General features: G+C 41.8%; 1 protein-coding gene and 2 non-coding genes across 6 annotated transcripts; all 3 read right to left on the bottom strand.

Annotated features, from left to right (window-relative positions):
* Positions 1-332: 332 nt before the first annotated feature.
* Positions 333-3755, bottom strand: SDHAF1 (succinate dehydrogenase complex assembly factor 1). Of its 4 annotated transcripts, XM_072137993.1 has the most exons (4): positions 3529-3662; positions 2207-2540; positions 2050-2094; positions 333-771 (listed from the first exon to the last, which is right to left on the bottom strand). In XM_072137993.1, exon 2 carries the CDS (start codon positions 2526-2528, stop codon positions 2259-2261), a length of 270 nt encoding a protein of 89 aa, XP_071994094.1. In that variant the 5' UTR covers positions 2529-2540; positions 3529-3662; the 3' UTR covers positions 333-771; positions 2050-2094; positions 2207-2258. The 4 variants fall into 4 exon arrangements, with proteins under 4 accessions (XP_071994094.1, XP_071994101.1, XP_071994087.1 ...); XM_072138000.1 differs by lacking the exon at positions 2050-2094 and having other exon boundaries at positions 3641-3755; XM_072137986.1 differs by lacking the exon at positions 2050-2094.
* Positions 1026-1124, bottom strand: LOC140088080 (small nucleolar RNA SNORA47). The gene has a single exon (XR_011850058.1). It is a non-coding gene; the product is annotated as a small nucleolar RNA SNORA47 (small nucleolar RNA).
* Positions 2839-2969, bottom strand: LOC140088069 (small nucleolar RNA SNORA47). The gene has a single exon (XR_011850057.1). It is a non-coding gene; the product is annotated as a small nucleolar RNA SNORA47 (small nucleolar RNA).
* Positions 3756-13650: the final 9895 nt, after the last annotated feature.

The following is a 13650-nucleotide window of genomic DNA, read 5'->3' as shown; positions in this document are numbered from 1 at the left end:
TCTGCTCTGAGGGACCAGGAAGCAGTACCTTTACACTGCAATGATGCCCAAACTCAGAGGTAGCAGGTCTTGCTCTCCAACCCCAGAGTGAAAGGGTCACTGCATCATTCGACCAGGGTTGGATTCATGTGATGACATACAGCCCCCTCATTCATTCACAGCAGGGTTTGCCAAACATCTGGCAGCTACAGTGACTGATGGGGGTGATTGTCTTCACAACTGCAGCCCCAGGTTACATGATGCAATGATACTCTGAGGAGGAAACCAAGGGACCCTGCTTTGGAGCAGTATTGTAAGAAAGTAGTATTTGGGTGCGTTCACACGTTTACACAAGGCAAACCACCGATTGCTTGCATTTCACTGGAAGCGCAGATGCAGTCGGACCAGGCCTTGTCCCCAGGCATTTTCATTGCATTTGTAACCACCATGTGTGAACGCACCCTAAAGGCACCTGGATAAGCCCTTTATGTGCATCACCACTGCATTCACATGAACCAGTCAGGAGATCTTGGAGACCTGCACTTTCCTGCAATGTGTGTGTAGGTGCATTAAAAATCAAATGCACATAAAATACTAATTTGTTCCATACATAAATATTGTATAATATACAGGTATAGTAAGATTCAGATTCTATTCCTACAAAGGCCCCATCTTCCTTTATCCACATCTGCCATGTCCATCCCTGACCATGTATGTGGTGCCGTGTCTCATCTTCACAATTGTCCTGTATTCATAGTAACAATCTTCTCATCGATCCACATGACTGTCGCCCTAAAGACATAAAAGACAAACCGGTTACCATTTCTTCTATAGCGACAACATATTCCACAGCATTGTACAAAATACCTCCACTAGCCAAAGCCTTCCTACAGAGCTTACAATCTACTTTTCTTATTATAACATTTGAAGATTCTCTTAAAAAAGGGGGTGACGGGAGTCAAGAAAAATTAAAGATTTCTTACTTAGATAAAATGTATAAAATGGAAATATATGTTGTCAATGCAAAGGTAAAAGTCATTTCCCAACAGATACAGGACATGGACAGTCCCATGCATTGTTACTATAGGAGGATATAACCGGTGGGCAGCAGTACAGAGGGGACCGCCCCACCTTCTCAGCCTCCATCAACCCAGATGTTAATCGGAACAAGACTAAGGCCCCTTCCACACTTGCGTTGCAGATCACGTCAGAGTTTGATCAGGGTGCGATCAGAGTTTGGTCAGTGAAAAACGCACATTTTACATCAGAGTGCAATCAGTTTTCAGTCAGTGTTTGTTCAGTGTCTCAGTTTTTCACGCGCGTTTTCAATGCAATTTCAATGCGTTTTTCACACAAAGATAATGGAGAGGCTCTGGTAACACCCTCAGCAGTCTTAAAGGCTTATTAGCTAAATTGTCAAAGTACATTTTAAAAGGAAGGTGGCCACGGATAATACATATAAGAAGATTAGCACAGTTATTTTGCCTGGATCTATGAGTAATGTCCCTGGTTTTTCATACTTTACTTTATACTTGATGTTCCTTTAACATGTGGCGTTTTGGATGCGTTGTTGAACGCGCTGGCAAAACACATGCACTTTTTTTTTTTTTATGGTTATGTTGCGTTTTAAAAATGCAATGCTTGGTATTTGAACACACACAGCGATTTTCTGGATTGTGTTTCTTGCATTGTTATTCTGGTTCTCCCGGCTGTTTGTGCATGTGATCACATGTGGTTCAAAACTCAGACCTTAAAAAAAACGCAATGGACAAAACACAAAGACAAGGAATCAAGAACCCAATAAGAAAACAAATGAACCAAAGATTTCGCGACTAAGATATAAAAGAAAAACGCATTAAAAACACCATGCGTGTCCCTCTCGGTACCGGCCCGGTCACTCTGTGCATGTACCATAGGCCTGGTGAATGTGCAATGAAGCTGTGGTGTATCGTTTTATGGGGCTCTCTTCTCCTTTTTTCTGCTCTTTCTCCTATAGTGAGCAACGTATACAAAGACCTGTATGCAGTAGATGGATAAGGATGGGAGGCTACAGATTAACTCTTTCCATACCTAGAGAATATTCCCTTGATGATTCAGCTCTCTGTGAAGAGGAGACTATCCAGGGATGAAAATAAGTGAAAAGTGAAGATGAAGATAAAAATGATTAAATATTAAAATAAGGCTTGGTTATCATCAGATCTTTACATGTTATACACATAAGACCCACCACATATTGGCAGTGCATAGCGGGTAACAACGCAGGAGGCCGGTCACCCCATTTATGATGTTGGTGGAGCATTTTCTGCCTCGCTGGAGGTTTTGATGAAGGCTCCGAGCTGTTTTGTGGTCGCATCTTTCATCTGATCCAGCTGCCTCCGGCCTCGGCGCACGAGATATTCTATGTGCATGACGTCCATCCTGGGGATTTTGGCGTTCTTCCTGAATTCATGCTGGATTCGGGGCAGGAAACCAGGTTTATCCTTTCCAGCTCTTAAAAACTGTTTGTACAGACTGAGGACTTGTTTCTGGAGGTTGCTGTGTCTTATCATCGTGTCTCATCGCTGTAGGGAGAGAAGGCACAGATCAGATCATTACATTCATGGAGCTTATGAAGAACATCCAACCCTCTAATATAGGAGAAGGATCAGGCATGCTGGGTTTGAACATGTCTGATCTTTTGGATCAGAAATCTTTCCTGCCCATGTGATGATTACACAACTTTATAAAGTGATAGCTCTGGAAGAGTGTTCACTTCTGACAACATCCATTCAGTGGCCGCCATGAAATGATACAGATAAGAACTTTGTCATATAAAGAATAAGCCCCCCAAGGAAAAGTCATATACACTTGGCATTTGGAGTAATGTTGTGCAGAACAGAAACGTCATTAACCACAAACACGGGAAGTGACTATTCGCCTGCAGCATCACTATAGGAGGATATAACCAGTAGGAGGCAGTACTGAGGACTGCTCCACCTTCTCAGCCTCCAGTTAAGTACAAAACTTATAAGCCATTATTATACATGTGACATCTTAAAGGGCTTCCTAATATCTGGTCCCTTTATGTCTTTCTGCAGCAGAAGTGTGAAATAAAGGCAATAGGGCGACAACTTAAAGGAAAGATTGGTAGATTTCCTTTAAGTAGTCGCCCTATTGCCTTTATTTCACGCTCCTGCTGCAGAAATAGTCATAAATGGACCAGAACTGAGGAATTTACATCCACATTCATGCAGATTTCCACCATAGATCTTATCCTATGTAATACACAGGTCAAAAGTGCAACGAATTGGTAATTTAACATAAAATTAATCAGAAACACCAAAAAGATGGGAGATTTTGATAGATAATCAGCAGATCTTCCGCATAGTCTAGATAGGGCCTTATAATAGATCCCAGGTACAGGCCGCCCCGCAGCACCGGGATCTGCATCTATGCAACTCACACATCCTAAATCTACAACTCACAGCATGGCCTGTGCATCATAGGGGTCGTAGTGCCACAACAGCTGCTGTTACATAAAGCAGCATGGAGTCACGTGTACTATAATACCTGGAGACCCGGGGCCATGAGGCCTGGAGTACAATCCCGGCTACACCGTGCGTTACTAGTAGAAGCCGCAGGAGCGGAGTGTGATCTCACGGTACATACAGAAAGCACTGACCTTCCTCACCGGACATACTGCACCGGAAGCGCGGCCCTGCAGCTACTCTGCTGCCACCTGCTGCCCGCGCATGGGTACTACACTATACATAGCAGAACATGGCGTTGTGTTCCCTCATGTACTGTAGGTATGGAATTCCCCTCATTCAGCAATACATACATTAGATACAAAAGTGAATAACAACATACATCCAATGCCTGGCGTCCTCTTCATGTGTAATAATATGTCTTTAACGTCACGGTGTGAAACGGCTTAAGGCCACGTGAACACTTTGCGTTTCAGTTGTGCTTTTAAACGCAATTCATATGGAGGGGCACACGTGGCATTTTGAACTCGTTTTTGGGCTGTTTTTAAGCAGTCCGTCAAAAAACGCACGCGTTTATGAAAAACCAATGCGGTTTTTAACACATGCGTTTTTTTAACGGACTGTTTAAAAAAGGCCCAAAAACGTGTTCAAAACGCCATGTGTGCCACCACCCTCAGCCAGAACCAAGATGCGTTTCCACTCAAATGAATGCAGTCTGGATTGGGCACTTGTATGCCCATTATAAATAATGCAAAACACTTTGGGGCATTTATCAAGCTATTATCGGGGTTTTTTCTCCCATTTTTTTTGGAACTTATACACTCGTCCTGCAAAGTTTGCAGTTTTTTTTTGTTTTTTTTTTACTGTTTAGCCAGATTCATCTTAAAGAGGAGCAGACATGGTGATTTGGGACACTAAAACACCCACAGGTACTAATGGAGCTGCCAAAATCGCCCTTTAGCAAGTCCCTCCATGGGCGCTAAAAAAAACCCTTTATACTTACCTAGAGATGGGTCTGATCAGATAAACTACTGTTAAAATATTGCTGTATTTTTTTTCATGATGAAAAAAAATTAACAGTTGATAAAGGATTTTTATTTCCATTTTTACTTTTATAAGGGGTCACAAGAAGTTGTAAAAAAAAAACCCCATTTTCTTGTAATGTATTGTACTTTTTTTTTTCTTAGATCACAGACATCGGTAACCTCGGCACATGCCGCACACCTGTTCCCTCGGGCAGTGCTCCAGGATTGCCGAACGTCTGTGGAGTAAATTGCGCACATCTGCAGACTTTTTGCGTATTTATGCTTAGAAGCTATAACTCTGCCCTCCATCTTGCTAAACAGGTCTACTTCACTCATCTAATATCCTCTCCCTAACAACCCCAAAAGGCTCTTTGATGCTCTTCACTCCTTACTAACACCAAAGGTGCAGCCACCGGTCACAGGCCTTGGGGCTGAAGATCTGGCACTTACTTTAAGAATGAAATTGATTGCATTCGCAAGGAAATAATTTCTCAATCCACTCGCCCCACTAATCCCCTTCCCTCTGGAAAGGAGAAAGAAGTGTCCAGGCTCCTTTCCTCTGCTCGCCCCACTACCTGCATCAGTGACCCCATCCCCTCACACCTCACACCTCTCTCTCCCCAGGAGTCACTTCTCACCTCACTAAAATCTTCAACCTCTTCTGGCGAGGTTCCTTCTTTCAAGCATACAATTGTTACCCCATTACCAAAGAAACCTTCACTGAACCCGTCCATTGTTACCTACTGACTACCTACCAGTCTCTAATCTCCCTTTCATCTCCAAACTCCTGGAACGCCTGGTTTATTTTCAACTAACCCTCTATCTCTCAGCTAACTCCCTCCTTGACCCCCTGCAATCTGGTTTCCGCTCTATGCAGTCCACTGAAACTGCTCTTACTAAAGTCTCCAATGATCTCCTTTCTACTAAATCCAAAGGTGACTATTCTCTCCTTGTTCTCCTGAATCTCTCTGCAGTGTTTGATACTGTGTTCCCCCAGCTTCTCCATTGCCATGAAGGAGACAATGCTGGATCTCTGTCAGGTAAATCCACCTGCTGCAGCCGAGCTGGGAGACAAGGAGGTGCATGAGTACACCTTCAACCCGGGACATGGGTCGCAGGAGCACCCGTGTCAGTCCTCACCCCAATCGCATGCATTTCAGTATATTTGCAATCGCGCTAAGCTCTTCCTTCAGTATTTGAATTACGTTTCAAACACATCATGTGAATGCGGCAGTCACATGCTATGCTATAGACATTTCATGACTAAATTATATTACTACAGTATTAAAATGTCTAAATATTTAAACGTAATAATGTAAAGAAATATTTCATAAATGGAAAAAATCTAAGTTTTACAGTGTTTTTTTCACTGTCTAAAATATAATATAAATGGTTGCTTATTTCCTTTTCTCCACAAGGAGGCAGCAGAGAAATTGGTAAATACTCACAGACAGAATTTGGAATTGTATTTGGTTTACGAACAGAAACAGGATAGGGCCTAACTTACTGATCATTGGGTCAATGATGAGACCCCACAGATCACTAAAACGAGGGGTCCGATGGGGTCCCGCGTACCTCTGTCTGACCCCTCGTTGCTCCATCAGAGTGAGATGTTCTGCTCCATTAATCTCTATGGAGCTGACGGAGAGCGGCGCACACTCTGACAGAGCAACAAGGGGTCCAACGAAGGTACGTGGGACCCCACCGGACCCCTCATTTTTGTGAACTGTGGGGGTCTCATCACTGGGACCCCCACAGATCAGCAAGTTAGGCGCTATCCCATGTACATGAGACACAAAAGCTAAAATGGGGAGGACTTGTAACCCTTTATTAGCAGGCATTGCTAGTCAGGGTGGTCAAAATCTGGTGACCTCTTTAAGGACGCAGTCTTTTTATGCTAATTTTTTGCTTCCTACCTTCAAAAATCTATAGCTTTTTTATTTTTTAGCTTCTTTTATTTTACTTCTCAGTGACATTATTTATTATTCCACTCCGTGTACCAGAAAGCTGTAAAAAAAATTCCAAATGTGTTGAAATTGTGGTGACATTTGCGTCACATTCTTGTGGGCTCAGTTTATACAACTTTCGCTGTGCGCTCTGAATTACACCTCTACTGTATTCTTTGGTTCGGTACGATCATGGCAATATAAAATTTATAAGGGTTTAATTGTGTTTTAATAGATTTCCACAAATTAAAACAATGGGGCTTATTTACTAGGGGTCGCTCGCTGCCCTTTAGTCGGACTGTTCACCTTTTTTCGCAGCATTAGACAATGCACAATGCATTTTCAGTGAACTCTGATGACCGGGTAAATAAATTTTCCCCACTGTGTACGGAAAAAGTTTTTCATTGTTTTGCTATCTTCTGATGGGAATGACTTTTTCATACTTCTTACTGGTGTACAGAGCTGTGTGAGGTGTAATTTTTTACGAGATGAGCTAACATTTTCATTTCTACCATTTTGAGGACTGTGCAGCCTTTTGATTATGGTACTTTTTATAACATTTTTAATGTTATGTAAAATAGTGTAAAAGTAGCATTTCAGACATTTGGGCGCTATTTTCTGCTATGTAGTTCACCACTGGCAATAACCGTTTTTATATTTTAATATGTCTGTGATTTATGCTGTTTATTTAGTAATATTTTAGTTATAGTTATAATTAGTTTAGTCATATCAGTTCTAGGGAAAAGGGGAGTGATTTGAATTTGTAATTTTTTTATTTTTTTTTTTACTTTTTTTCATTTATTTATTTTTTTACTATTTCTTAGACCCTCTAGCTTACTTTAACTATAGATGGTTTGATCCTTCCTACTTTATACTGCAATACTACTGTATTACAGAATATGTCATTTTTACATAGGATTCATTACAATGATTCATTGGATTCATTATATATTCGTCAGTGAGCATGAAGGGGTTAAAGAAAATCTACTGTCTGATTCGTACTTTATAAAGCAGAGTTACTGCCACCTGATTCAGGATCAGGACTTGTAATAGTTTTTTATGGTCTCCTTTTCCTAAAAAAATGCTGTAAAATATGCTAAGGAGCTCCATGGGGATATACCATGGTTATTGCCTGTCAGCCAGAGCCTGGATTTTTTAGGAAAAGGAGAATATAAAAAACTATTACAAGGCCAGATCCTGCATCAGGAGTAAACTGGATTCAGTCTGTGACTCTGCTTTATAAGGTACTAGAAGTAGCTCCCGGCGTTGCCCCGGATAGTAAATAACTGCTCTTAGCTATAACCAAATAGAAAAATTATATTTTATCTGTCATTGACAATCTGTAACTCCCTGTCACAGCCTGTATGTCTGTCAGTCCCTGTCACAGCCTCTCTGTCAGTCAGTCCCTGTCACAGCCTCTCTGTCAGTCAGTCCCTGTCACAGCCTGTCAGTCAGTCCCAATCACAGCCTGTCTGTCATTCCCTGTCACAGCCTGTATGTCTGTCAGTCCCTGTCACAGCCTGTCTGTCAGTCCCTGTCACAGCCTGTCAGTCAGTCCCAATCACAGCCTGTCTGTCAGTCCCTGTCACAGCCTGTCAGTCAGTCCCAATCACAGCCTGTCTGTCATTCCCTGTCACAGCCTGCATGCCTGTCAGTCCCTGTCACAGCCTGTCTGTCACTCCCTGTCACAGCCTCTCTGTCAGTCAGTCCCTGTCACAGCCTGTCAGTCACTCCCTGTCACAGCCTCTCTGTCAGTCAGTCCCTGTCACAGCCTGTCAGTCAGTCCCAATCACAGCCTGTCTGTCATTCCCTGTCACAGCCTGTATGTCTGTCAGTCCCTGTCACAGCCTGTATGTCTGTCAGTCCCTGTCACAGCCTGTATGTCTGTCAGTCCCTGTCACAGCCTGTCTGTCAGTCCCTGTCACAGCCTGTCTGTCAGTCCCTGTTACAGCCTGGTGACTGTAAACGTGACGGCGCAGATTCCTTTAGCGGACATACATACAAACTCAAATACATACACTCAGCTTTATATATTGGTGTTCTGGTCACCAAATCATGGACTTGATAATTTGCAATATTCGCTTGGGGTAAATTTCGCCTCATACAGCATATCCCTACTTGACCAGGTTGCAGGATGTGACACGTGTTGTATGTAGGAAATAAATTGGTGCAATGCGACAACTTTACTAAAATAAAACATCATAAGGTCACTTCCATAATAAACATGCAGCTATTAGTTATATTAAGTGCTAACGCGATATAATGACTGGCGGCTAAGATAAGACATTCAGCCCACACAGAGATACTGCCCACTACTCTGAGGCATGAGCATGCCGTGGCGAGGAGTTTACATAGCCTGAATGCCCGCAAGTCAATGGGATAGTAACAGGTGGGGTGAGCAAAACTTGTATACATATCAATGGTGCTGTCCTCCATAGCAACTGTTAAAGAGTTAAAACAGAAGGTTTCTTCAGGTAAATTCTATATAACTTTTATTTTGTGGCCTCTCAAGTCACAACTTCTTCTGATTTGGTGATCCAGCAAACAGGACAGTGACACCCATAAACTTTTTCAAGTTAAAATTTCTTCTTGCTTTATTTTAGGACCATATCCAAAGTTTCAAAATCCACGTAACAGCTTAAAAAAAAAAAACACATCACAGCCGCCTCTCAAGTTAGATTGTACAGATCTAATTTATTTTATGTAAGAATCATTGGCTACTAAATCTTAAGGAGGTATTCCAGGAATAAGCATAATTCATATACAAATGGATCCTTAAACTATAAGATAATAAGTAATTAGTTGTTATTTAAAATTTTGCTCCCCTTAGCAGAAAATGCTGTTGACATACACTATAATAAGAAAATAAAATACTACTGGCCCTTTAATCAGTTACATCATCACTGGGAGCAGACCATAAAATTGAGGAGGGATTACTGAGAACTAAAGGATCATGGGACTTGTGGTTTCCAGTAGTGGCCATCTTGGTGATAACTCTGCCTACTTCAGAAAGCCCATAACATTTTGTAAATCATAAAATCAAACTATTTAAGCTCTGTTCGGTGATTAATGACATTGAGTTTTGTCATATTCATCGATTTATAGCATAATGGGTTTTTGTATCAGACATTCATATTCCCGGAATACCCCTTTAATCTCCAAATCTAAAGCGTTTTTTGTCTTTATTTTTGGGGTATGACCACAAACATAGTAGCTTCCTTTTTTATCTATATATAGGTCATTGTACAGGAAGGGGGAGGAGATAAGCTGGGACATCATCTATTGTCAGTAGTGATGTAATGATGGGTCAGTGTTATCTATATAGAGGTCATTGTACAGGGAGGGGGAGGAGATAAGCTGTGACATCATCTATTGTCAGTAGTGATGTAATGATGGGTCAGTGTTATCTATATAGAGATCATTGTACAGGAAGGAGGGGGAGGAGATAAGCTGTGACATCATCTATTGTCAGTAGTGATGTAATGATGGGTCAGTGTTATCTATATAGAGTTCATTGTACAGGAAGGGGGAGGAGATAAGCTGGGACATCATCTATTGTCAGTAGTGATGTGTCAGTGTTATCTATATAGAGGTCATTGTACAGGAAGGAGGAGATAAGCTGTGACATCATCTATTGTCAGTAGTGATGTAATGATGGGTCAGTGTTATCTATATAGAGGTCATTGTACAGGAAGGAGGAGATAAGCTGTGACATCATCTATTGTCAGTAGTGATGTAATGATGGGTCAGTGTTATCTATATAGAGGTCATTGTACAGGGAGGGGGAGGAGATAAGCTGTGACATCATCTATTGTCAGTAGTGATGTAATGATGGGTCAGTGTTATCTATATAGAGGTCATTGTACAGAGAGGAGGAGATAAGCTGTGACATCATCTATTGTCAGTAGTGATGTAATGATGGGTCAGTGATATCTATATAGAGGTCATTGTACAGGGAGGAGTAGGAGATAAGCTGTGACATCATCTATTGTCAGTAGTGATGTAATGATGGGTCAGTGTTATCTATATAGAGGTCATTGTACAGGAAGGAGGAGATAAGTTGTGACATCATCTATTGTCAGTAGTGATGTAATGATGGGTCAGTGTTATCTATATAGAGGTAATTGTACAGGGAGGGAAGAGATAAGCTGTGACATCATTTATTGTCAGTAGTGATGTAATGATGGGTCAGTGATATCTATATAGAGGTCATTGTACAGAGAGGAGGGGGAGATAAGCTGTGACATCATCTATTGTCAGTAGTGATGTAATGATGGGTCAGTGATATCTATATAGAGGTCATTGTACAGGGAGGGGGAGGAGATAAGCTGTGACATCATCTATTGTCAGTAGTGATGTAATGATGGGTCAGTGTTATCTATATAGAGGTCATTGTACAGGGAGGGGGAGGAGATAAGCTGTGACATCATCTATTGTCAGTAGTGATGTAATGATGGGTCAGTGTTATATATATAGAGGTCATTGTACAGGGAGGGGGAGGAGATAAGCTGTGACATCATCTATTGTCAGTAGTGATGTAATGATGGGTCAGTGTTATCTATATAGAGGTCATTGTACAGGGAGGGGAAGGAGATAAGCTGTGACATCATCTATTGTCAGTAGTGATGTAATGATGGGTCAGTGTTATCTATATAGAGGTCATTGTACAGGGAGGGGGAGGAGATAATCTGTGTCATCATCTATTGTCAGTAGTGATGTAATGATGGGTCAGTGTTATCTATATACAGGTCATTGTACAGGGAGGGGAGGAGATAAGCTGTGACATCATCTATTGTCAGTAGTGATGTAATGATGGGTCAGTGTTATCTATATACAGGTCATTGTACAGGGAGGGGAGGAGATTAGCTGTGACATCATCTATTGTCAGTAGTGATGTAATGATGGGTCAGTGTCATATATATAGAGGTCATTGTACAGGGAGGGGGAGGAGATAAGCTGTGACATCATCTATTGTCAGTAGTGATGTAATGATGGGTCAGTGTTATCTATATAGAGGTCATTGTACAGGGAGGGGGAGGAGATAAGCTGTGACATCATCTATTGTCAGTAGTGATGTAATGATGGGTCAGTGTTATCTATATACAGGTCATTGTACAGGGAGGGGGAGAAGATAAGCTGTGACATCATCTATTGTCAGTAGTGATGTAATGATGGGTCAGTGTTATCTATATACAGGTCATTGTACAGGGAGGGGAGGAGATAAGCTGTGACATCATCTATTGTCAGTAGTGATGTAATGATGGGTCAGTGTCATATATATAGAGGTCATTGTACAGGGAGGGGGAGGAGATAAGCTGTGACATCATCTATTGTCAGTAGTGATGTAATGATGGGTCAGTGTTATCTATATAGAGGTCATTGTACAGGGAGGGGGAGGAGATAAGCTGTGACATCATCTATTGTCAGTAGTGATGTAATGATGGGTCAGTGTGATCTATATACAGATCATTGTACAGGGAGGGGGAGAAGATAAGTTGTGACATCATCTATTGTCAGTAGTGATGTAATGAGGGATCAGTGTTATCTATATAGAGGTCATTGTACAGGGAGGGGGAGGAGATGAGCTGTGACATCATCTATTGTCAGTAGTGATGTAATGATGGGTCAGTGTTATCTATATACAGGTCATTGTACAGGGAGGGGAGGAGATAAGCTGTGACATCATCTATTGTCAGTAGTGATGAAATGATGGGTCAGTGTTCTCTATATAGAGGTCATTGTACAGGGAGGGGGAGGAGATAAGCTGTGACATCATCTATTGTCAGTAGTGATGTAATGATGGGTCAGTGTTATCTATATAGAGGTCATTGTACAGGGAGGGGAGGAGATAAGCTGTGACATCATCTATTGTCAGTAGTGATGTAATGATGGGTCAGTGTTATCTATATAGAGGTCATTGTACAGGGAGGGGGAGGAGATGAGCTGTGACATCATCTATTGTCAGTAGTGATGTAATGATGGGTCAGTGTTATCTATATAGAGGTCATTGTACAGGGAGGGGGAGGAGATGAGCTGTGACATCATCTATTGTCAGGGTGGGATAGGGTAACAAAGAAGGGTAAGACATAATAACAAGTCTTTTTTCCTTTCCCTGGTTACAGCTTCTGCTCTATATTTAGTATATCCAAGGAAATATGATATATTTAGTAGATATCCCTACAGACTGTCGACTCTTATGGCGATTTAACCAACATTTCTCCAAATTTAAATATTTATTGAATGCCAACATATTTAGATGAAGTCATTTCTTAAAGAAATTGTAGGCACTTCCTGGACTCTTCTGAGAACAGATTTATTAGAATTTCCTGAAAGTCTCTTCAAGTGCTGCCAAAGTAATATTTTAGTAAATAAAGGACAGCACACAAAGATGTAGTGTCTGGTATTTAATGCTGCTCCAGAACTGGCAATGATTGTAGTGTTTGGGATATGCTATGTATTATTGGGGGTCATTTACTAAGGGCCCAAGTCGCGTTTTCCCGACGTGTTACCCGAATATTTCCGATTTGCTCAGATTTCCCCTGAATTGACCCGGGTTTTTTTGGCGCACGTGATAGGATTGTGGCGCATCACGCCGGCTTGCACGCGATGGAAATCGGGGGAGCGTGGCCTAACGAAAACCCGGCGGATTCAGAGAAACCGCCGCATTTAAAAAAAAAAATGTGCCGCTAGACACGCGCTTACCTTCACCCAGCAATGGATCGTGAACTCTGGCGGACCTCGGCGGACTTCAGCTGAGCAGCGACACCTGGTGGACGTCGGAGGAACTGCCTTAGTTAATCGCCAGAAGACCCGAATCCATCGCAGAGAACGCGCCGCTGGATCGCGAATGGACCGGGTAAGTAAATCTGCCCCACTATGTCTTATTTTCTATATGCCTTACTAGCCCGATCAAAGTTGTAGAGGAAAAGGTTTCTCTATTAGGATGGAGGTACACAACAGCTAATATAACCAAGTCTGCAACATAATAATAAAAAATACAAAAGAAAGATTCTCTAGGTATGGAAAGAGTTAAACATTAGCATCTTTATTTGTCTGCAGTGCATGGACCTCAGAAGACTTTCAAATACACTGCACTGCAGGAGAAAGAAGCTGAAAAAAGGGACAGAGAAGCTGCTTAACCCTTTCACGACCTACCAACGTAAGTATAAGTCGGCGAAGGGATGTATGGAGACAGACCAAGCTCTCTCTATAGGTGGCGGGTGTTTGTTGTAT

Source organism: Engystomops pustulosus, chromosome 1 (assembly GCF_040894005.1).
Source record: "Engystomops pustulosus chromosome 1, aEngPut4.maternal, whole genome shotgun sequence".
In the NCBI taxonomy this organism is placed as follows: domain Eukaryota; kingdom Metazoa; phylum Chordata; class Amphibia; order Anura; family Leptodactylidae; genus Engystomops; species Engystomops pustulosus.
Note: the sequence above shows the minus strand (reverse complement) of the source record. Positions and strands in the feature narration are given on the sequence as shown.

Coding starts and splice junctions, on each gene's coding strand:
- SDHAF1 (XM_072138000.1), bottom strand. CDS start 2,528: ATGATAAGACACAGCAACCTCCAGAAACAAGTCCTCAGTCTGTACAAA.